General features: G+C 43.3%; 1 protein-coding gene across 3 annotated transcripts in view; it reads left to right on the top strand.

Annotated features, from left to right (window-relative positions):
- The window catches only part of arl11 (ADP-ribosylation factor-like 11), a 42,482-nt gene extending 18,015 nt beyond the window's left edge, over window positions 1–24,467 (top strand). Inside the window, exon 5 of one of the 3 annotated variants that reach the window (XM_034179917.1) lies at window positions 23,729–24,467. In XM_034179917.1, the coding sequence (XP_034035808.1) occupies window positions 23,729–23,740 (12 nt within the window). In that variant the 3' untranslated portion in view covers window positions 23,741–24,467. Of the gene's footprint in view, window positions 1–17,861; window positions 18,387–23,728 lie in introns of those variants that run through there. The other 2 variants (XM_034179909.1, XM_034179898.1) reach the window with 2 other exon arrangements.
- The last annotated feature ends 961 nt before the right edge of the window (window positions 24,468–25,428 follow it).

Below are 25,428 nucleotides of genomic sequence, written 5' to 3'. Positions count from 1 at the left end.
ACCTCTATACACAAATACCCTTACATACACCAATACACACACTAGATTCAATGAGATTTGACAGTATAACACTTTTAACCCACATACATGTACCCATGGGCACCCAGCCCATGGGTACATGCACGCACATTTACCTATATTCGATTAAACTTGATGATATAATAATTTATTTTTTTTTCCCACACACATGTATCATGGGCAACTCGTGTGCATTCATATTTCCCATACGTTCGTCATGCCCAAATAATATAACAGTTTAGATCCACAAACATGCACACCTGTATGTATACTAAGAATTATGTTATTCAGTTTCATATTTTTTTAATATTTTGAGTTTTAAATTTCTTTTGAATTGATGTACTGTAGTACACACTTTGATGTCCTCAGTTAGGTTATTCCATAAATCCACCCCATGTCTCGTAAGGCACATCTGTTTCATTGTTGTACGAGCACACTGTTTTTTTAAATTATATTTCCTTCTTAGATTGTAATCTCCCTCTCTTTCACTAAACAATTTTTGGAGGTTATCTGATAGTAGGTTTTGTTTCACTTTAAAAATAATTTGTAAAGTTTTAAATTCTGCAAGATCTCAAAATTTTAGTATTTTGGATTGTAAAAACAGTGTCCTCGTATGATCTCTGAACCCTACATTATGGATGATTCTTATTGCCCTTTTCTGTAACTTAAAAAGTGTGTCTACATTACTTTTATATGTATTACCCCATACCTCAATACCTTAGCTAATTTATGGTAATATTAATGTGCAATAAATAATATATAAGGACTCCTGATCTAAGAAATGTTTGGCTTTCCCCATTATGGAAATACTTCTGGCCATTTTGGATTGTATGCTAGCAATGCTTCATGGCAAAGGCTGTGAATACTTATGTGAACATGAATACTTTGTTTTGTTTTGTTTTTATAAATTTGCAAAAATTTCCAAAAAATGTTTTTCACATTGTCATTATAGGGTATTGTGTGTAGAAGTTTGAGGAAAAAAATTAATTTCATTCACTTTGGAATAGGGCTGTAACATAACAAAATGTAGAAAAAGTGAAGCTCTGTGAATACCTTCTGGATTCACTCTACTGTGGAAATTGTGCTGGATGAAATAAGGTGCAACAGTTTCACATTTCGACAATGCACTTGCGCATCACTTTATTTCACTGAAAAAGGTTCACACACTTATAGACTTTGAAGCATAACTCGACCCTGCCCATTAACAACACAGGTGTCCCGAGAGTAAATCATTAAAGAGTCAGCATTTTGTCACACACATGACCAGGAACAAACATTACAGGGGGTGAAAGGCTTTGACATAGATTTAACCTGTCAATGTGTTAGCAGAACAGGAATACACATCAACAAGCAGCCGTCTCTGCTGGGATACATCAAAGGGACCAAAACACTCTTGAGAACGGGACTCTCACAGTAATCACAGATGACCACCTTGTATGGTGAATTATGTCTGTTACGTGCTGTCTGCCAGCCACAGTATACTGTTGGATAGACTTCAACATTATTCAAAATCTATCCAACAATATACTGTGTAAGACTATGTATGAAATCAACTTCATACAGTGTTGGGCTTCAGACCAGAGGATCCTTGGTTCAAACCCCAGCCTGACCGGAAAATCACTAAAGGCTCTTGGGGAAGGTCATTAATCCCAGAGTTGCTCCCAGTGTGTAGTGAGCACTTTGCATGGCAGAACCCTGGCACCATTGTGTGAGTGTGTCTGTGTGAATGGGTGGATGTGAGGCATCATTGTACGCTTTGTGCGCTTTGAGCTTCTGATGCAAATGGAAACATGTTATAAATGCAGTCCATCCATCCATCCATCCATTTTCTTCTGGTGAAGAGAGAGCTGAGTAGGGGGGCAAAGCTCTCAATTTACCGATCGATCTGCATTCCGATCCTCACCTATGGTCATGAGATTTGGCTCATGACCTAAAGAACGAGATCGCGAGTACAAGCGGCCGAGATGAGTTTCCTCCACAGGGTGGCTGGGCGCTCCCTTAGAGATAGGGTGAGGAGCTCGGTCACTCAGGAGGAGCTCGGAGTCGAGCCGCTGCTCCTCCACGTCGAAAGGAGTCAGTTGAGGTGGCTCGGGCATCTTTTCCGGATGCCCCCTGGACGCCTCGCTGGAGAGGTGTTCCGGGCACGTCCCATTGGGAGGAGGCCCCGGGGAAGACCCAGGACAAGCTGGAGGAACTACATCTCTCGGCTGGCTTGGGAATGCCTTGGGGTTCCCCTGGAGGAGCTGGGGGAGGTGTGTGTGGATCGGGGTGTCTGGGCGGCTTTGCTTGAGCTGCTGCCCCCGCGACCTGACTCCGGATAAAGCGGAAAGCGGAAATGCAGTCCATTTACCATTTATTTTGGCATTTCTGGTCAGGTTGCCTCATTTTTGACATCACATTTATCTAATGATCACAATGTGTTAAATAACTTTACTTCTAAATATCGATGTCCCCATTCGATTGTTGTTTATTTACCCCTGATCCCAATCTGAGACATTTAATATTGAGTAGCTACTGATACTGAGCCCCAATCTGATACTTGTATTTTGCTAGATATTGAACTTGCATAGAGCACATTGCACAAACTCTCTGGGGTGCATCCCAATCAATTCTCCACCATATTTCTATTAATAACTCAGCAATGGAATGTCACAGATCAAATCAAATCAATTTTATTTATATAGCGCCAAATCACAACAAACAGTTGCCCCAAGGCGCTTTATATTGTAAGGCAAAAGCCATACAATAATTACGGAAAAACCCCAACGGTCAAAACGACCCCCTGTGAGCAAGCACTTGGCGACAGTGGGAAGGAAAAACTCCCTTTTAACAGGAAGAAACCTCCAGCAGAACCAGGCTCAGGGAGGGGCAGTCTTCTGCTGGGACTGGTTGGGGCTGAGGGAGAGAACCAGGAAAAAGACATGCTGTGGAGGGGAGCAGAGATCAATCACTAATGATTAAATGCAGAGTGGTGCATACAGAGCAAAAAGAGAAAGAAACACTCAGTGCATCATGGGAACCCCCCAGCAGTCTACGTCTATAGCAGCATAACTAAGGGATGGTTCAGGGTCACCTGATCCAGCCCTAACTATAAGCTTTAGCAAAAAGGAAAGTTTTAAGCCTAATCTTAAAAGTAGAGAGGGTGTCTGTCTCCCTGATCTGAATTGGGAGCTGGTTCCACAGGAGAGGAGCCTGAAAGCTGAAGGCTCTGCCTCCCATTCTACTCTTACAAACCCTAGGAACTACAAGTAAGCCTGCAGTCTGAGAGCGAAGCGCTCTATTGGGGTGATATGGTACTATGAGGTCCCTAAGATAAGATGGGACCTGATTATTCAAAACCTTATAAGTAAGAAGAAGAATTTTAAATTCTATTCTAGAATTAACAGGAAGCCAATGAAGAGAGGCCAATATGGGTGAGATATGCTCTCTCCTTCTAGTCCCCGTTAGTACTCTAGCTGCAGCATTTTGAATTAACTGAAGGCTTTTCAGGGAACTTTTAGGACAACCTGATAATAATGAATTACAATAGTCCAGCCTAGAGGAAATAAATGCATGAATTAATTTAACAGCATCACTCTGAGACAAGACCTTTCTAATTTTAGAGATATTGCGTAAATGCAAAAAAGCAGTCCTACATATTTGTTTAATATGAGCTTTGAATGACATATCCTGATCAAAAATGACTCCAAGATTTCTCACAGTATTACTAGAGGTCAGGGTAATGCCATCCAGAGTAAGGATCTGGTTAGACACCATGTTTCTAAGATTTGTGGGGCCAAGTACAATAACTTCAGTTTTATCTGAATTTAAAAGCAGGAAATTAGAGGTCATCCATGTCTTTATGTCTGTAAGACAATCCTGCAGTTTAGCTAATTGGTGCGTATCCTCTGGCTTCATGGATAGATAAAGCTGGGTATCATCTGCGTAACAATGAAAATTTAAGCAATGCTGTCTAATAATACTGCCTAAGGGAAGCATGTATAAAGTGAATAAAATTGGTCCTAGCACAGAACCTTGTAGAACTCCATAATTAACCTTAGTCTGTGAAGAAGATTCCCCATTTACATGAACAAATTGTAATCTATTAGATAAATATGATTCAAACCACTGCAGCGCAGTGCCTTTAATACCTATGGCATGCTCTAATCTCTGTAATAAAATTGTATGGTCAACAGTATCAAAAGCAGCACTGAGGTCTAACAGAACAAGCACAGAGATGAGTCCACTGTCTGAGGCCATAAGAAGATCATTTGTAACCTTCACTAATGCTGTTTCTGTACTATGATGAATTCTAAAACCTGATTGAAACTCTTCAAATAGACCATTCCTCTGCAGATGATCAGTTAGCTGTTTTACAACTACCCTTTCAAGAATTTTTGAGAGAAAAGGAAGGTTGGAGATTGGCCTATAATTAGCTAAGATAGCTGGGTCAAGTGATGGCTTTTTAAGTAATGGTTTAATTACTGCCACCTTAAAAGCCTGTGGTACATAGCCAACTAATAAAGATAGATTGATCATATTTAAGATCGAAGCATTAATTAATGGTAGGGCTTCCTTGAGCAGCCTGGTAGGAATGGGGTCTAATAGACATGTTGATGGTTTGGAGGAAGTAACTAATGAAAATAACTCAGACAGAACAATCGGAGAGAAAGAGTCTAACCAAATACCGGCATCACTGAAAGCAGCCAAAGATAACAATATGTCTTTGGGATGGTTATGAGTAATTTTTCTCTAATAGTTAAAATTTTATTAGCAAAGAAAGTCATGAAGTCATTACTAGTTAAAGTTAAAGGAATACTCGGCTCAATAGAGCTCTGACTCTTTGTCAGCCTGGCTACAGTGCTGAAAAGAAACCTGGGGTTGTTCTTATTTTCTTCAATTAGTGATGAGTAGTAAGATGTCCTAGCTTTACGGAGGGCTTTTTTATAGAGCAACAGACTCTTTTTCCAGGCTAAGTGAAGATCTTCTAAATTAGTGAGACACCATTTCCTCTCTAACTTACAGGTTATCTGCTTTAAGCTGCGAGTTTGTGAGTTATACCACGGAGTCAGGCACTTCTGATTTAAGGCTCTCTTTTTCAGAGGAGCTACAGCATCCAAAGTTGTCTTCAATGAGGATGTAAAACTATTGATGAGATACTCTATCTCACTTACAGAGTTTAGGTAGCTACTCTGCACTGTGTTGGTATATGGCATTAGAGAACATAAAGAAGGAATCATATCCTTAAACCTAGTTACAGCACTTTCTGAAAGACTTCTAGTGTAATGAAACTTATTCCCCACTGCTGGGTAGTCCATCAGAGTAAATGTAAATGTTATTAAGAAATGATCAGACAGAAGGGAGTTTTCAGGGAATATTGTTAAGTCTTCAATTTCCATACCATAAGTCAGAACAAGATCTAAGATATGATTAAAGTGGTGGGTGGACTCATTTACATTTTGAGCAAAGCCAATTGAGTCTAATAATAGATTAAATGCAGTGTTGAGGCTATCATTCTCAGCATCTGTGTGGATGTTAAAATCGCCCACTATAATTATCTTATCTGAGCTAAGCACTAAGTCAGACAAAAGGTCTGAAAATTCACAGAGAAACTCACAGTAACGACCAGGTGGACGATAGATAACAACAAATAAAACTGGTTTTTGGGACTTCCAATTTGGATGGACAAGACTAAGAGTCAAGCTTTCAAATGAATTAAAGCTCTGTCTGGGTTTTTGATTAATTAATAAGCTGGAATGGAAGATTGCTGCTAATCCTCCGCCTCGGCCCGTGCTACGAGCGTTCTGGCAGTTAGTGTGACTCGGGGGTGTTGACTCATTTAAACTAACATATTCATCCTGCTGTAACCAGGTTTCTGTAAGGCAGAATAAATCAATATGTTGATCAATTATTATATCATTTACTAACAGGGACTTAAAAGAGAGAGATCTAATGTTTAATAAAAGGGAGTTTTTCCTTCCCACTGTCGCCAAGTGCTTGCTCACAGGGGGTCATTTTGACCGTTGGGGTTTTTACGGAATTATTGTATGGCCTTGCCTTACAATATAAAGCGCCTTGGGGCAACTGTTTGTTGTGATTTGGCGCTATATAAATAAAATTGATTGATTGATTGACTTAGGTGGAGCAAGGAGGGTTTTCAATGGTTTGGCTTTGCTGGCAAAGTTGGGGATGAAGGAGCAATAATAAGCCTTGTGAAGCCTCACATCTGACACAAGCCCTCCACAGTTGTGGGCATTCACTCTTTCAGAGCCATCACAGGCACAATGTCTGGTGAGTCCATTGTATAGCCTTCTCCTGTTCCCATCTTTCAAGAACCTCACTTTCCATTTGAACAGTTCACTTTTCTTTGGTGTCAACTTTGTATCCTGTTCCTTGTAACGGTGGAGAACGAGGCAGACATGTTCCTGATGTTTACTGAAACTGCCACTGTGTACCAATTTATTGTCCTGGTTAGGGTTAGGGTTAGGGTTAGGGTTACGGTTTAGGGTTAGGGTTTAGGGTTAGGGTTAGGGTTATGTGGGGGAGGCAAACAGTGTCCCTCAGGCCAGCTAAACAGTAATCCATTCTGACCCATTAATAGAGCCCACAGGGTGCGATGAAGGCTGTTAACATATGGCTCTCTTCATCCAACGTATGGCGCTCTTCATCCAGGAAGCCTTTGTGGTATGCTTTATCCTGGCCCAGTACAGAAAACAACCAGCTCCCACCAAGTGTGTCCAGCATGTCATGTATTCTTGGGATTAGATGGTGGTCAGGCACTGAATTGCAGTTCAGTTCTCTGTGATCACAGCAGAGGCGTAGGCCGCCATCTTTCTTGCGGACACATACCACCGGTGATAAATAAGGGGATAGTGAAGGTGTTATCCAACCCCTGTTCCACAAATCCAGCAGGTACTCCTTCACCTCTTTATGAAGGGGTTTTGGGACTGACATGTAAGTCTTCTGTACTGGGTTGGTATCGTGAAGTGTAATGTGATTGATGCCTGGAAGCCAGGTACCAGATTGTGTTGACTGCTGCTGCTGTGTCTTTGTGCATTGTCAGTGGTGATGTCAAGCTGACAGGTCTCTGCTGGCTTTGGGGCCCTCTGTCCTGAACACCTGGTGGTCCCGCCCCTGTAGTCCTGGCCTGTTTCCCGGGAACTGTCTCGGTAATCTGCATCCACTGAAGGAAGTGGCCCTTTTGCCCACACTTGAAGCAGTGTGGACAGTTTTCACCTGCTAGCAACCTCTCAGTCTTTGTTCTAAAGGTTGGTCTCCATGACTGTGAGCAACATTTGCTTCATGGTAAATGGACTGCATTTATATAGCGCTTTTCCATCTGTATCAGATGCCTGATGCCTCACATTCACCCTGATGTCAGGGTGCTGCCATACAAGGCGCTCACTACACACTGGGAGCAACTAGGGGATTAAAGGCCTTGCCCAAGGGCCCTTAGTGATTTTCCAGTCAGGCGGGGATTTGAACCCATGATCTTTTGGACTCAAGCCCAACACCTTAACCACTAGACCATCACCTCCATCTCAGTGTGCAGCACTTCCATCATCTGTTGTGTGCTCATAGTGTACTCGGTTTTCTATTTGTTACCAGCTTTGACAATCACTGTTGTACTGGGTTCCTTAAGAGGCCATTGGAAGGGCTGAGCTGAGCTCTTGTACCTCGGGGCCTTTAGCAGTAGTGAACTGCTTTTGTTTTTCTTGTTGCTTTATAGCTCATTTTTACTCTTATTGGCACCACGTTGCCACCTTGAGTTGCCACTACTTCCTACAGGCTCACACATCTCGATTCAAAGTTCACGTTACAAACCACTATACATCACTGTCACAGTCCAAGACTTACACACGGTACATTATTCTCAGATTTCTTTCTGGTCATGATTTATGGGCATCTTACCTGCAGAAATGGTGACAAAAAAAAAACATATCAGTCTTCTTGTCTGTGTTGCTTCACCTCACTCGCACTCTATCTCACTCTATTAGTGACTGGAGTCCACTTTTGATACCTAATTCACACAGCTCCACCAACTGGCCGAGTACTGCAGCTATGTGAAATGTAACCACACATGCTAGAAAATGAATGAAATCACACAGAAAATACAAATACAGTAATTTTAACATATTTTGAAGTCCTTGGCTGTTTTTCATGAGTCCATTTTAAATGGGGGGGGGGCAAGAAATTTTAATCAATTTCAGTTCAACTTATTTTCATTTATGTAGCGCCAAATGACAACAAATGGTAAATGGACTGCATTTATATAGCGCTTTTCCATCTGCATCAGACGCTCAAAGCGCTTTACAATTATGCCTCACATTCACCCCAATGTCAGGGTGCTGCCATACAAGGTGCTCACTACACTAGTAATAGGGGATTAAAGGCCTTGCCCAAGAACCCTTAGTGATTTTCCAGTCAGGCGGGGATTTGAACCCATGATCTTCTGGACTCAAGCCCAACATCTTAACCACTAGACAGTCACCACCTCACCTCCTCCTTCACACAGTAAGGTCTAACCTTACTAACCCCCAAAGCAAGAACACAGGCGACAGTGGTAACAAAAAACTCCCTCTGATGATTTGAGGAAGAAACTCACTTATTAGGTTTACAGTGTCACTGTTTACTGGAACAGCAACCTCATTTATCACTGCGACAACACATCAACTCCTCAACTATGACTAAATTTGAAGCTAGACTGCCTGATGTCTTAGCTTCACATTTGACAAATACCCAGTCAGTAGACAGACTTGTGGACAGTTTAAACTCAGTGCTCAAAACTACACTCGACATGATTGCGCCACCTTTATTAAAACCACACCCCCCAAAACACAGTCACCTTGTTTCAAAGATTACTTGCGTGACCTCAAGCATAAGGCTAGAGGTCTAGAACGAAAATGGCGTCGTTCAAAATTAGAAGTATTCCACCTCGCGTGGCGTGATGCTGTCTTAGACTATAATCATGTATTACTGGCTACAACGTAGACTTACTACTCTGATTTGATCAACAAAAACAAGCATAACTCAAAGTTCTTGTTCCACACGGTGGCAACACTTATTCATGGACAACCACCTGTAGTTCACTCTCCTTTTACAGCACAAGATTTCCTGGATTACTTTGAGAAGAAAATAGAAGACATCAGGTTAAACATATCCCAGCATGCCTTAATCCAGCCACTACACCCTGCTATTGAGGTGGGCGCCACTACTGAGGTATTACCTAGATTTACAGAATTTGATAGTATCCCACTAGGCATGCTGACAAACTCGTGACGTCAACAAAAAGCACAACCTGTTTATTTGATCCTATACCAACAAAACTGTTTAAGGACCTGTGGCCCACTCTTGGGCCGACTGTGAATAAATGAATGAATTCTTTAATGTCATTGCACAAAATACAATGAAATTGGATAGCAATCCTTTTGGTGCTCTAAAATAAATAAATAAATAAATAAATAATAATAATAATAATAATAATAATAATAATAATAATAATAATAATAATAAAGAAAGAAAAACCTGAACCTACATCTCCCCTCACTGCCCTCCCCTATCCCCCTATCCCTATTTCTGACTTTTTTTCTGGAAAATCCATGATTATTTCTTTTGTTTTGGAAGTATTAAGGATAAGATTGCAGTCCTTGCACCACCCCACCAGTCTGCGGACTTCCTCTCGGTAGGCAGCCTCGTCTCCCCCTGAGATGAGACAGACGACAGTTGTATCGTCCGCATACTTGACAATGGTGTTTGTAGGGTGGGTGGGGGTACAATCATAAGTGTACAGAGAATACAACAGAGGACTCAGTACACAGCCCTGGGGGGAGCCAGTACTGAGTGTAAGTTGAGATGAGATATGTTTGCCTATTTTCACTGTTTGAGGTCGGTTGGTGAGGAAGTCCATAATCCACTGGCAGATGGATGGGGAGAATTCCAGGTTAGTGAGTTTGGTGATAAGTCGCCCCGGTATGATAGTGTTAAAAGCCGAGCTGAAGTCAACAAAGAGCATCCTCACATAGCTCCCCTGGTGTTCAAGGTGGGACAGTGCACTGTGGAGACCAGTGATGATGGCATCTTTTGTAGACCTTCTTGCTCTGTATGCAAACTGATGTGAATCAAAAATGGGTGGGAGACTAGGTAGGATGTGCTGCTGAATCAACCGCTCAAAGCACTTGCTGATCACTGGTGTGAGTGCCACTGGGCAGTAGTCATTTAAGCTAGTGATGGAAGGTTTTTTAGGCAGGGGAATTATTATAGCAGATTTGAGGCATGGCGGAACAGTGGCTTTGGACAATGACAGGTTAAAGAGTCTTGTGAAAATGGCCGAAAGCTGTGACACACATACTTGTAGCACCCTTCCTGTGACGCCATCTGGGCCAGCAGCTTTCCTAGGATTTACGCTAATGAGCACGCCTCACCTCATACTCCTGTACAGTGAGCGTATGGCTGTTGTTGCAAACAGGAGAGGGTATGATAATGTCCCAGCTGTTGCTAGTGCTCACCTCAAAGCAGGTGATGAAGCAGTTGAGTTGTACCGCCAGTGAAGTGTCACCTTCTCCTGCGGTGCACCTGCTGCCTTTGTAGTTGGTAATCTGCTGGATGCCCTGCGTGGGTTGTTGTTGTTGTTGTTGAAGTGGTCCTCTATCCTCCTCTTGTGAGCTGCTTTGGCATCTCTGATGCCTCTCTTCAGTCTAGCTCTTGCAGTGCTGTAACATTCACTGTCACCAGACCTGAAGGCGGCGTTGTGTTCTTTAAGGAGAGTGTGGACCTCTCCTGTACACCAGGGCTTTTGATTGGGGAACATCCACACTTGTTTGCTGACTGTGACGTTGTCAGTGTAGGTGTTGGTGAAAGCCTCCAGGTCCTCATCCTCGAAGATGTCCCAATTAGTTCTTTCAAAGCAATCCTGCAGCTGTGATGTGGCATCTTCAGGCCAGGTCTTTACAGTCTTTGAGGTGATTGGAGTTTTTCTTCTGAGGGGGGTGTATGCAGGGGTGAGTAGTATGGATAGGTGATCTGACTGACCTAAGTGTGGTAATGGTGTAGACCTAAAGCCCTTGCTGATGTTAGAATAGGCTTTATCAAGTATTTTAACTCCCCTTGTAGCACATTTAATGTGCTGTGTGAATTTGGGAAGGACCAGTTTAAGATCTGCAAGGTTAAAATCCCCAGTTACAATGTGGGCAGCATCAGGGTATTTGCTCTGTTGTTTGCTGATAGTGCCATGCAAAATATCTAAAGCAGTATTAACATTAACATCTGGTGCTATGTAAACAGCGGTGACAATTACTGCAGAAAACTCACGCGGAAGATAAAATGGTCTGCATTTAACTGTGAGGTATTCTAGATCGGGGGAACAATGTGTATAAATGATCTGAGCGTTGGTGCACCAGCCGTTATGGACGTAAATACATAACCCCCCTCCCTTCCTCTTACCGGAGTTTATATTTCTGTCCCAGCGGAATAGCATGCGGCCTGCTAGCTCCATGCTAGCATCTGGGACTGACGAGTGCAGCCAAGTTTCAGTGATCACCAGCAAGCAGCAGTTCGTAATAAGTTTGTCTGAGGAAATCCACAGCTTCAGTTCAACGATTTTATTCACAATGGATCTGGCATTTATGAGTAGCATCCTGGGCAGTGGTGGCTTGAGCAGTCATTTTTTTAGCCTTGTAAAAATTCTAGACCGGCAACCCCGCTTCTGCTTCCAGTATCTTCTCCACCTTCAATGCTTATTGGAGCCGATAACAATCCACGGAGAGCCCGGTGGTCTGGTGATGTCGTCCGGTATGTTATGAAGGTGCTCAAAGTCACTCGTGACTGCTTGCTCGTGCTGTAATCCAATTTGTAACAGCTCCTGTCAGCTGTAGTGATGTTACCCACGACTAACTCGGCAACTGACAAGTAAACATAAAAGTAAAAATACGTTTAAGAAGCACCAAATGTGATAGCCTTTAGCTGCTGCGACTATGCACGCTGATATCTTGCCTGTGATTTTCTACAACTCAAGTGTCAAGAGACACTTTTCTGATTGGGTCTGAAGAACGCTGAGGATCTGCTGGTTGGTCGCTGCTCAGGAACTCCTGCAGCCAGTCAGTCAGAGCCAGAGTGAGCACCATCTCAGGGCTGTAGAGCGGCTCCTGGTCCTCATCACTCATGTCCACGTCCTTCGTCCTGCCATCAGGTGCAGACTTGCACCATGTAGCCAGAGTGTGCACAGCCACAAAGTTTGGGTAGAACTCACAGTTAGGATTCGTGAGCACGCCGCCGAGTTTTGGAATCAGCTCAGTGGGACGGTCTTTATAGGGTCCAATGAAAAGCCTTTTGGGGTCGTAGTCGTTGGCATTGATGTTGTCCCAAATAACTGGCGCCCTCTTCAGGACAGCAGACACTTCCTCTATGGACTCCACAGAGATCTGGTGGGACACCACGTTAGAAACAGTACACAGTATGTGGAAAGGTAATTTTTTGACTTGTTTACATTGTCAAGGCTTGATAAAACAGTTGCATGTTTTTTCCTTCTTGTCTGCAGCTGTTACAGTATTTATTCCTGTTTATAACAGATTTAACTTCTTGTTATAATTGTTCAGACGAGCTGTGCTCTGATGTGATCCGCTGATGTCACCACTCACCCTGTTCACTGCTTCTTTACTGCAATCAACTTGTCCAAGTCCAGCAAATGCTCCAGAGGTTGTATTGTTGGTGTGAATAGTGATGCCGATGACCCGAGTGCACGTCTTTTATGATCGCAATGGAGATGCCCTGCACATGCAACACGTGCGCAATACATTCATAATACACCCGTAATACTGCCGTGATAATCTCAATGCATCGGATCCGTTTCCTCACTACATGCGTTATACAACAGTGATTGTTCATCATATATTCGCTATACGAGGGCTGTCCATAAAGTATAGGTCCTTTTTATTTTTTTCAAAAACTATATGGATTTCATTCATATGTTTTTACGTCAGACATGCTTGAACCCTCGTGCGCATGCGTGAGTTTTTCCACGCCTGTCGGTGACGTCATTCGCCTGTGAGCACTCCTTGTGGGAGGAGTCGTCCAGCCCCTCATCGGAATTCCTTTGTCTGAGAAGTTGCTGAGAGATTGGCGCTTTGTTTGATCAAAATTTTTTCTAAACCTGTGAGACACATCGAAGTGGACACGGTTTGAAAAATTAAGCTGGTTTTCAGTGAAAATTTTAACGGCTGATGAGAGATTTTGAGGTGACACTGTCGCTTTAAGGACTTCCCACGGAGCGAGACGTCGCTCAGCGCTCTCAGGCGGCGTCATCAGCCTGTTTCAAGCTGAAAACCTCCACATTTCAGGCTCTATTGATCCAGGACGTCGTGAGAGAACAGAGAAGTTTCAGAAGAAGTCGGTTTCAGCATTTTATCCGGATATTCCACTGTTAAAGGAGATTTTTTTAATCAAAGACGTGCGGACGGGTCCGCGCGTCGGCTCGCAGCCGCCACGACGCTCCGCCACAGGAAAAACACCTCCATTGGAAGCCTTAAGGACAAGTTGGAACATGTCCAGCTGTTAAACAATTTCTCATATACTCACTCCACTGAAAGCCATCAAAAGCCGCCTGGATTTTACAAATGGTTATCAACACGGAGGTGTTTTTCCTGTGCCGCCGCACCGCGTCGGCTGCGTCCCGACGCGCGGACCCGTCCGCACGTCTTTCATTAAAAAAATCTCCTTTAACAGTGGAATATCCGGATAAAATGCTGACACCGACTTCTTCTGAAACTTCTCTGTTCTCTCACGAAGTCCTGGATCAATAGAGCCTGAAATGTGGAGGTTTTCAGCTTGAAACAGGCTGATGACGCCGCCTGAGAGCGCTGCACGACGTCTCGCACTGTGGGAAGTCCTTAAAGCGACAGTGTCACCTCAAAATCTCTCATCAGCCGTTAAAATTTTCACTGAAAACCAGCTTAATTTTTCGAACCGTGTCCACTTCGATGTGTCTCAGGTTTAGAAAAAATTTTGATCAAACAAAGCGCCAGTCTCTCAGCAACTTCTCAGACAAAGGAATTCCGACGAGGGGCTGGACGACTCCTCCCACAAGGAGTGCTCACAGGCGAATGACGTCACCGACAGGCGTGGAAAAACTCACGCATGCGCACGAGGGTTCAAGCATGTCTGACGTAAAAACATATGAAACATATGAAATAAAGGGACCTATACTTTATGGACAGCCCTCGTATATTATTAATATATTCATAATTCATACTGGGACATTTGTCATTTTTGGCCATTTTTGTTGTGGATGACAACGAATGCCCGTACGTTGTGTACTCAATACATGCGCAATTAATCCTGTCCCCAGTGCGACAGGGCCCTAAGACAGCCAGCGCTGACACAAAGTGCTGTACACTAAAAGGGGAGGTGATAGTCTAGTGGTTAAGGTGTTGGGCTTGAGTCCATAAGATCATGGGTTCAAATCCCCGCCTGACTGGAAAATCACTCAGGGCCCTTGGGCAAGACCTTTAATCCCCTATTGCTCCAGGTGTGTAGTGAGCGCTTTGTATGGCAGCACCCTGACATCGGGGTGAATGTGAGGCATAATTGTAAAGCGCTTTGAGCATCTGATGCAGATGGAAAAGCGCTATATAAATGCAGTCCATTTACCATTTACCATTTCATTTACTAAAAACATAAGACAAGTTAAAATACAATAAAATAAAAATAAAAAGAACCATCCATCCATCCATCCATCCATCCATTTTCTTCCACTTTATCCGGAGTCGGGTCACTGGGGCAGCAGCTCAAGCAAAGCCGCCCAGACCTCCCGATCCACACACACCTCCCCCAGCTCCTCTGGGGGAACCCCAAGGCGTTCCCAAGCCAGCCGAGAGATGTAGTCCCTCCAGCGTGTCCTGGGTCTTCCCCGGGGCCTCCTCCCAATGGGACGTGCCCGGAACACCTCTCCAGCGAGGCGTCCAGGGGGCATCCGGAAAAGATGCCCGAGCCACCTCAACTGACTCCTTTCGATGTGAAGGAGCAGCGGCTCGACTCCGAGCTCCTCCCGAGTGACCAAGCTCCTCACCCTATCTCTAAGGGAGCGCACAGCCACCCTGCGGAGGAAACTCATCTCGGCCGCTTGGACTCGTGATCTCATTCTTTTGGTCATGAGCCAAATCTCATGACCATAGATGAGGATCGGAACGTAGATCGATCGGTAAATCGAGAGCTTTGCCCCCCTACTCAGCTCTCTCTTCACCACGACGGTCCGATACAGCGACCGCATCACTGCAGATGCTGCACCGATCCGTCTATCGATCTCACGCTCCATCCGTCCCTCACTCGTGAACAAGACCCCAAGATACTTAAACTCCTCCACTTGAGGCAAGGACACTCCACCGACCTGAAGAGGGCAAAGCACCTTTTTCCAGTCGAGAACCATGGCCTCGGATTTGGAGGTGTTGATTTTCATCCCGGACGCTTCACACTCGACTGCAAACAGCCCCAGTGCACGCTGAAGGTCCTGATTTGACAAAGCCAACAGAACCACATCGTCCGCAAACAGCAGAGACGAGATTCTGTGGTTCCCAAACCAGACCCCCTCTACACCCTGGCTGCGCCTAGAAATTCTGTCCATAAAAATAATGAACAGAACCGGTGACAAAGGGCAGCCCTGGCGGAGGCCAACATGCACGGGAAACAGGTTTGACTTACTACCGGCAATGCGAGCCAAGCTCCTGCTGCGGTCGTACAGGGACCGGATAGCCCTTAGCAAAGGACCCCGGACCCCGTACTCCCAGAGCACCACCCCACAGGGTGCCCCGAGGGACATGGTTGAATGCTTCTGAGTCGCCGGACGGTTTGCCAGAATCTCTTCGAGGCCGACCGATAGTCCTCCTCCATGGCCTCCCCGAACTCCTCCCATACCCGAGTTTTTGCCTCTGCAACCGCACGGGCTGCGGCACACTTGGCTTGCTGGTACCTGTCAGCTGCCTCCGGGGTCCCACCTACCAACAAAGATAAGTAGGACTCCTTCTTCAGCTTGACGGCATCCCTTACTTCCGGCGTCCACCACCGGGTTCGAGGATTGCCGCCGAGACAATAATTAAAACACCATCATAATTAAACATGATCTCAGCTAAAAAGACCGAAAAGTCATTAATTCAATTCTCATTGTACTTGGGAGGGTGATAGGCAACAGCACAGAGAACAGAATCAGTCTGACCCATCTCAAATGAAATACATTCAAAGCTGGGAAAGGAAGACTGGGACAAACACAACGAGATCACCGGAATCCCCAGCCACGTCTCAGTTACACATAACAAATCCAGATCACGGGAACTAAAAAAGTCCCGAAGAATGCCAAAGCTGGGACTGGAACTGGATCGTTGACTTCAACCAGCCGAGGAACCCGGTGAAGCAGACCCAGGTTTCTAGAGCACCGCTGGCATAAATCAATCACCACACAGGCTTCGACCGGATCCGCAATGCGCCAGGGCAACATAGATCCCACCAGAATTCTGCACACAGATCGTCCAAACGCCAAACAATGAGCAAAACGAAGCTTCAGCTTCACTATCCGGACGCTTCGTCTCCTGCGGCAGTGATTGTGCTTTTGGCCAAAAGGCAGCGCAGGAGCCCGGCACAGAAAACCTGGAACCTCTGATAAGAACGGGGGACAAAACTTCTCTCCACTCGCTGACAAAAGGACTGCACCCTGGACCGAGGGTCTGAGATCCAGCAGTGTTTGGCGATCATACACCGGCAGGGACTCAGTTTCATAAATAGCACAAGTTAAAAATAATAAAATAACAAACAAACTGGAGAGTGACAGATGAGCAGCCACACAACAGTGCCATCTTCACTGTTATATGAACAAGGCACAAGAAAGTGAAACACGTATTTCCATTGTGGCCCATTTAAAAATCAAATGACAAAACAGAAGTAAAAAAATAATAATAATAACAATAATAGTGTATATATGATAACAAGAACCTAAACAAATTATAAATACATTAAGACAGTAAATTAACATAAAAAATATAAGTATAAATGGTTTTAGTTCTTCTAAAAACTGTTGAGGTCTAAAGTTCTAAAAACATTCTGAAATCACACATCATTCCAGCTTATTATAGAAACTTTGCACATTTTATTGCCACTCTTGAAAATTTCAGCTACCTATTTCATAAATATGACCCAGTCGAGAGCTAATCACTCTCATATTTGAAAGTGAGGTGCAGACTGGCACTCACTGTCATCTGACAAAGTTTGATCTGGATCTGATCCAGATTGTGGTTTTTGTGGACATTTGAATTTAATATTAAAAAGCCCATTTGGTGTACATTTGCATTATACCTCAATCAAAAGTGCCTCAGTCACTAACATTTGTGACAGTGAGGTGCAAACTGGAGCTCTCAGTGAATAGTCTTAAGTTTGATCCACATCTGATCCATATTGCAGATTTCGCGAACATTTGATTTGAACATTCAAAAGCCCTTTTGATCTATATTTTGCATTATATTTTAGCTTATGAAAACTCACTTTGAACAGGACTTTGACTTTGAATTGTGTTACTGAGATTTGAACCTTCACCTCCTGGTTGTCGGCACTGTTTGTGGTCATTTAGCTGCAACATTTCTGTCACTGTTCTATTTTATTTGTTCATTTGACCAAAACAGATGGTCACCCCATTGAGTCTGGTCTGCTTCAAGTTTCTTCCTGAAATCAAAAACCCTGGGGGAGTTATTCTGTCTACTCTCTCCAGTGTGCTTGCTCCTTGGCCGGGAAGGTTTAAGCATTGCTTGTGTGTGACCTATGTTGTGACTCTGGGGGAGCTGTTTTGTTTGTTTTTTTTATGACTCTTCTTCTTCTCATGTTGGTCACTTCCCCAGATATCTACCCAGTTGGACTTGGACAGTTACACCGACCGGCCCTGGGAGATTCAGGCCTGCAGTGCTCTGAAGGGACTTGGTCTTCAGCAGGCCATCATGTCTGTAGCCAAACAGATCAAAAAAAGCTGAGAGGAGGTGAAGTTCATGGCTGTGTCCCAATTCAGTGGCTGCATCCTTTGAAGGCTGCTTACGGTGGCCCCATTTCAAAGCCTCCTTGAAAAGTGGCCGACGTGTGCAGCCATCTTTCCCCCCAAAACAGAGGGTAAAACAGGCGCCTCCTTTGCAGCCCAAACAGTCCCATGACTCATTGTGAAATTTTGGGAAGGAAAAAAGACAAAATGGTTGGTAAATTAAAAACACACAAAAGGACACCTTTAGGCCACATATGTACAGTACTATTGTAAATAATTAATATTTATAAGTCAAATACAACCCCAGTTCCAGTGAAGTTTGGACGTTGTGTAAAATTAAAATAAAAACAGAATCCAATGATTTTCAAATCCTCTTCAACCTATAGTCAATTGAATACACCACAAAGACAAGATATTTAATGTTCAAACTGATAAACTTTATTGTTTTTGTGCAAATATTTGCTCATTTTGAAATGGATGCCTGCAACAGGTTTCTAAAAAGTTGGACAGTGGTATGTTTCCCACTGTGTTACATCACCTTTCCTTCTAACAACACTCAATAAGTGTTTGGGAACTGAGGACACTAATTGTTGAAGCTTTGTAGGTGGAATTCTTTCCCATTCTTGCTTGATGTACGACTTCAGTTGTTCAACAGTCCGGGGTCTCTGTCGTCATATTTTCGCTTCATAATGCGCCACACATTTTCAGTGGGTGACAGGTCTGGACTGCAGGCAGGCAAGTCTCGTACCCGCACTCTTTTACTACGAAGCCACGCTGTTGTAACACGTGCAGAATGTGGCTTGGCATTGTCTTGCTGAAATAATCAGGGACGTCCCTGAAAAAGACGTTGCTTGGATGGCAGCATGTGTTGCTCCAAAACCTGGATGGACCTTTCAGCATTGATGGTGCCATCACAGATGTGTAAGTTGTCCATGCCATGGGCACTAACACACCCCCATACCATCACAGATGTGTAAGTTGTCCATGCCATGGGCACTAACACACCCCCATACCATCACAGATGTGTAAGTTGTCCATGCCATGGGCACTAACACACCCCCATACCATCACAGATGTGTAAGTTGTCCATATCATGGGCACTAACACACCCCCATACCATCACAGATGTGTAAGTTGTCCATGCCATGGGCACTAACACACCCCCATACCATCACAGATGCTGGCTTTTGAATTTGGTGCTGGTAACAATCTGGATGGTCTTTTTCCTCTTTTGTCCAGAGGACACGACGTCCATGATGTCCAAAAAAAAAATTTGAAATGTGGACTCATCAGACCACAGCACACTTTTCCACTTTACATTTGTCCATTTCCAATGAGCTCGGGCCCAGAGAAGGTGGCGGCGTTTCTGGATGCTGTTCTCTCCGATTGTCCTGTCTGAGTTATTTTCATTAGTTACTTCATCCAAACCATCAACATGTTTATTAGACCCCATTCCTACCAATCAATCAATCAATCCATTTTTTTATATAGCGCCAAATCACAACAAACAGTTGCCCCAAGGCGCTTTATATTGTAAGGCAAAGCCATACAATAATTATGTAAAACACCAACGGTCAAAACGACCCCCTGTGAGCAAGCACTTGGCTACAGTGGGAAGGAAAAACTCCCTTTTAACAGGAAGAAACCTCCAGCAGAACCAGGCTCAGGGAGGGGCAGTCTTCTGCTGGGACTGGTTGGGGCTGAGGGCTGTTCAAGGAAGCCCTACCATTATTTAATGGTTCGATCTTAAATATGATCAATCTATCTTTATTAGTTGGCTATGTACCACAGGCTTTTAAGGTGGCAGTAATTAAACCATTACTTAAAAAGCCATCACTTGACCCACCTATCTTAGCTAATTATAGGCCAATCTCCAACCTTCCTTTTCTCTCAAAAATTCTTGAAAGGGTAGTTGTAAAACAGCTAACTGATCATCTGCAGAGGAATGGTCTATTTGAAGAGTTTCAGTCAGGTTTTAGAATTCATCATAGTACAGAAACAGCATTAGTGAAGGTTACAAATGATCTTCTTATGGCCTCGGACAGTGGACTCATCTCTGTGCTTGTTCTGTTAGACCTCAGTGCTGCTTTTGATACTGTTGACCATAAAATTTTATTACAGAGATTAGAGCATGCCATAGGTATTAAAGGCACTGCGCTGCAGTGGTTTGAATCATATTTGTCTAATAGATTACAGTTTGTTCATCTAAATGGGGAATCTTCTTCACAGACTAAGGTTAATTATGGAGTTCCACAAGGTTCTGTGCTAGGACCAATTTTATTCACTTTATACATGCTTCCCTTAGGCAGTATTATTAGACAGCATTGCTTAAATTTTCATTGTTACGCAGATGATACCCAGCTTTATCTATCCATGAAGCCAGAGGACACACACCAATTAGCTAAACTGCAGGATGGTCTTACAGACATAAAGACATGGATGACCTCTAATTTCCTGCTTTTAAACTCAGATAAAACTGAAGTTATTGTACTTGGCCCCACAAATCTTAGAAACATGGTGTCTAACCAGATCCTTACTCTGGATGGCATTACCCTGACCTCTAGTAATACTGTGAGAAATCTTGGAGTCATTTTTGATCAGGATATGTCATTCAAAGCGCATATTAAACAAATATGTAGGACTGCTTTTTTGCATTTACGCAATATTGCTAAAATCAGAAAGGTCTTGTCTCAGAGTGATGCTGAAAAACTAATTCATGCATTTATTTCCTCTAGGCTGGACTATTGTAATTCATTATTATCAGGTTGTCCTAAAAGTTCCCTAAAAAGCCTTCAGTTAATTCAAAATGCTGCAGCTAGAGTGCTGACGGGGACTAGAAGGAGAGAGCATATCTCACCCATATTGGCCTCTCTTCATTGGCTTCCTGTTAATTCTAGAATAGAATTTAAAATTCTTCTTCTTACTTATAAGGTTTTGAATAATCAGGTCCCATCTTATCTTAGGGACCTCATAGTACCATATCACCCCAATAGAGCGCTTCGCTGTCAGACTGCAGGCTTACTTGTAGTTCCTAGGGTTTGTAAGAGTAGAATGGGAGGCAGAGCCTTCAGCTTTCAGGCTCCTCTCCTGTGGAACCAGCTCCCAATTCAGATCAGGGAGACAGACACCCTCTCTACTTTTAAGATTAGGCTTAAAACTTTCCTTTTTGCTAAAGCTTATAGTTAGGGCTGGATCAGGTGACCCTGAACCATCCCTTAGTTATGCTGCTATAGACGTAGACTGCTGGGGGGTTCCCATGATGCACTGTTTCTTTCTCTTTTTGCTCTGTATGCACCACTCTGCATTTAATCATTAGTGATCGATCTCTGCTCCCCTCCACAGCATGTCTTTTTCCTGGTTCTCTCCCTCAGCCCCAACCAGTCCCAGCAGAAGACTGCCCCTCCCTGAGCCTGGTTCTGCTGGAGGTTTCTTCCTGTTAAAAGGGAGTTTTTCCTTCCCACTGTAGCCAAGTGCTTGCTCACAGGGGGTCGTTTTGACCGTTGGGGTTTTACATAATTATTGTATGACCTTGCCTTACAATATAAAGCACCTTGGGGCAACTGTTTGTTGTGATTTGGCGCTATATAAAAAAAAATTGACTGATTGATGTTTGACTTTCATTTTGCATGGTAGAGTTTTAACTTGCACTTATAGATGTAGCGACGAACTCTGTTAACTGACAATGGTTTTCTGAAGTGTTCCTGAGCCCACGCGGTAAGATCCTTTACACAATGATGTCAGTTTTTAATGCAGTGCCACCTGATGGATCGAAGGTCACGGGCATTCGGTGTTGGTTTTCGGCCTTGCTGCTTACATGTAGAAAGTTCTCCAGATTCTCTGAATCTTCTGATTATATTATGGACTGTAGATGATGGAATCCCTAAATTCCTTGCAACTGAACATTGAGAAACATTGTTCTTAAACTGGACTATTTTTCATGCAGTTGTTCACAAAGTGGTGATCCTCACCCCATCTATGCTTGTGAATGGCTTAGCCTTTTGGGGATGCTCCTTTTATACCCAATCATGACACTAACAATTAGTGTCCTCAGTTCCCAAACGCTTATTGAGTGTTGTTAGAAGGAAAGGTGATGTAACACAGTGGTAAACATACCACTGTCCCAGCTTTTCTGAAACCTGTTGCAGGCATCCATTTCAAAATGAGCAAATATTTGCACAAAAACAATAAAGTTTATCAGTTTGAACATTATCTTGTCTTTGTGGTGTATTCAGTTGAATATAGGTTGAAGAGGATTTGAAAATCATTGTATTCTGTTTTTATTTACATTTTACACAACATCCCAACTTCATTGGAATTGGGGTTGTATTTGTACTTAAAATTATTACTATGGGTATTGAAACTATGGGTTACACCCACAACACTACTGTGTGGCATGGCGCCATCAAGGTTGTCAGGTGACAGGAGGTAGAGGCGGGGAAACATAGTGATGCAACAGCAAAATGCTCCTTGAATGACACCGTCTGATTTCAAAATGGTTTGTTCTGGTCTCCACTGTGTCTGAAGGGCTGAGGCATTTTATGGAACACAAATCTAAAAAGGGTGCGAACCCTGAATTGGGACACAGCGTATGTCTGTCAATATCTCTTCTGGTGCAGTGAAGGACCTTCAGATAAGTCAGGAAAGTACAAATGTATGAAGTCAATCTAAATTATTCACATTGTTGGGTCATTTCTTCAGCAAGCTGTTGTGTAAAACTGTTTTTGTGTTGGTCTATTTTTGTGTAAATCTATTTTGTGTAAATCTGTTTTGTATAAGTCTATTTTGTATGTCTATTTTTGTGTGAGTCTGTTTTTGTGTGTTGTTGGGTTATGTTTTCCAGTTTTTCCTGGGATGACGAGAGTGGCTCCAAAAATCACAATAACGGACTTCAATTTTAGTTGTTGTATTATATAGACGCCTGCACTCCACAATTTGCCTCTACTTCAGCCTGCAAGCTGAGCACACACACACACACACACATACTCTACCCCCTGCACTCCAGCCCCGCCCCCAGGTGGGCGGGCCTTGCCCCTCAGTGTGGATCAATGAATTATGTGTTTATGGTTGAAAGATGCTGCATTTAGACTTTTATGTGCGCTGAGTGCACCCGTTGTATTAAATGGTATGTGCAAAAGTAAAACTGTGTTCTGTTCGTGTTGCGTGATAAGCAGAAGGACAGCATGTATCATGACACACAACATAAAGTTATTATTATTATTATTATTATCATCTGTAGAAGGAGATATGAAGTTATTCATAGCATTATATATTATCATTATTATTATATAAAGCTAGCAATTTTCAAACTGAAGAACTCCTGGGGTTCTTCAGGGGCGGGGTGCACAAAAATAACTGTAAACAGTGTTAACCAACAAAAAAGAAGGGGAAAAAGGAAAAAGGACATTGTTAGCTAACATTCCAGGAGCAAAATGGATACATTTTTAGTGCATAAATCTACCAGTGAGAAGACAGAGTTTGGGGCAACCAAAAAAGAAGGAAGTAGAGGATTATCTTGGATTGCTGGTCTCCACAGTGCATCCACACATCAGGCGCCTGTGTGCGTCAAAGACCCAGACTCAGTACTCTCACTAAACAAGAGGTGAGACTAGACGAGAGACGAAATATGTATCAAAGTTGAATTAATATTTGAATTAATAAGAAATTTGAATTATTAAGAAATTCAGTGTCTCTTGCGTGATCATTTTCTGTGTGTGTAAACTGAGTTGTTCTTTCCAGGTCCAACTCTGAACGACTCTGACATCTTGGTCCTTCGAAAGCCGGGTGCCAATAGACTGGAAACTCGTCGACCCGTGACGGAGAACACCCGTGGAAGTCCGTGGCCGCGGCGCAGGAACCAGTTCCTGCAGACCCTTTTCCAGGGGACGGTCTTCTCCATAACGGGTCGATGCTTACCGGGGTGAAGGCATTTGAATTCAGCGGCAAAGTCTGATCACGGGTGAGAACTGAATTTCTTTACATGCACGTGTGTGCGTGTGGCCAGGACCACTGCGAGGAAAAAAAACCCCGTAATGTCTTTTTGGTTTGTCTCTTGGCTTGAACACTGTAAGGTGTGAGGCTAACGCCTGGCTGTAAAGTGTTAAATTTTACTCTCTGAGAGAGAAAGAGAAAAGTCAGGTGGCTCAGTGGTTAAAGACCATCTGTTACGGAGACACATGCTCGTGCTGCATCTCCCGCTGTGTCAGATTGAGCCGCAACACTGACAACTGGCAAGAGACAACTAAAAGACCACTTTTGGGTCCAGAACAGCGCGTAAACAACTGTACAATGTTTAGGTCAGTGAAAAACCTTCGGTGGGCGAGCCGTAAAATTCTGATATATATTATATAAATATATTACATAAATTCTGATATAAAAACTGGTTGGAGCTAAAACGTGATAACAGCTGAAGCACAGCGGTGTGAATGTGTGTGAATGTGTGTGAATGTGTGTGAATGTGTGTGTGTGAATGTGTTTGTGTGAATGTGTCTGTGTGAATGTGTGTGTGTGAATGTGTCTGTGTGAATGTGTCTGTGTGAATGTGTGTGTGTGAATGTGTGTGTGTGAATGTGTCTGTGTGAATGTGTGTGTGTGAATGTGTCTGTGTGAATGTGTCTGTGTGAATGTGTGTGTGTGAATGTGTCTGTGTGAATGTGTCTGTGTGAATGTGTGTGTGTGAATGTGTCTGTGTGAATGTGTGTGTGTGAATGCGTGTGTGTGAATGTGTCTGTGTGAATGTGTGTGTGTGAATGTGTCTGTGTGAATGTGTTTGTGTGAATGTGTGTGTGTGAATGTGTGTGTGTGAATATGTGTCTGTGTGAATGTGTCTGTGTGAATGTGTGTGTGTGAATATGTGTCTGTGTGAATGTGTTTGTGTGAATGTGTTTGTGTGAATGTGTGTGTGTGAATGTGTCTGTGTGAATGTGTTTGTGTGAATGTGTGTGTGTGAATGTGTCTGTGTGAATGTGTGTGTGTGAATGTGTGTCTGTGTGAATGTGTTTGTGTGAATGTGTTTGTGTGAATGTGTTTGTGTGAATGTGTGTGTGAATGTGTGTGTGTGAATGTGTGTGTGTGTGTGAATGTGTCTGTGTGAATGTGTGTGTGTGAATGTGTGTGTGTGAATGTGTGTGTGTGTGAATGTGTCTGTGTGAATGTGTGTGTGTGAATGTGTTTGTGTGAATGTGTTTGTGTGAATGTGTTTGTGTGAATGTGTTTGTGTGAATGTGTGTGTGAATGTGTTTGTGTGAATGTGTGTGTGAATGTGTTTGTGTGAATGTGTGTGAATGTGTTTGTGTGAATGTGTTTGTGTGAATGTGTGTGAATGTGTTTGTGTGAATGTGTTTGTGTGAATGTGTGTGTGAATGCGTTTGTGTGAATGTGTGTGTGAATGTGTTTGTGTGAATGTGTTTGTGAATGTGTTTGTGTGAATGTGTGTGTGA

This window comes from Thalassophryne amazonica, chromosome 1 (genome assembly GCF_902500255.1).
Source record: "Thalassophryne amazonica chromosome 1, fThaAma1.1, whole genome shotgun sequence".
Classification (NCBI taxonomy): Eukaryota; Metazoa; Chordata; class Actinopteri; order Batrachoidiformes; family Batrachoididae; genus Thalassophryne; species Thalassophryne amazonica.
Note: the sequence above shows the minus strand (reverse complement) of the source record. Positions and strands in the feature narration are given on the sequence as shown.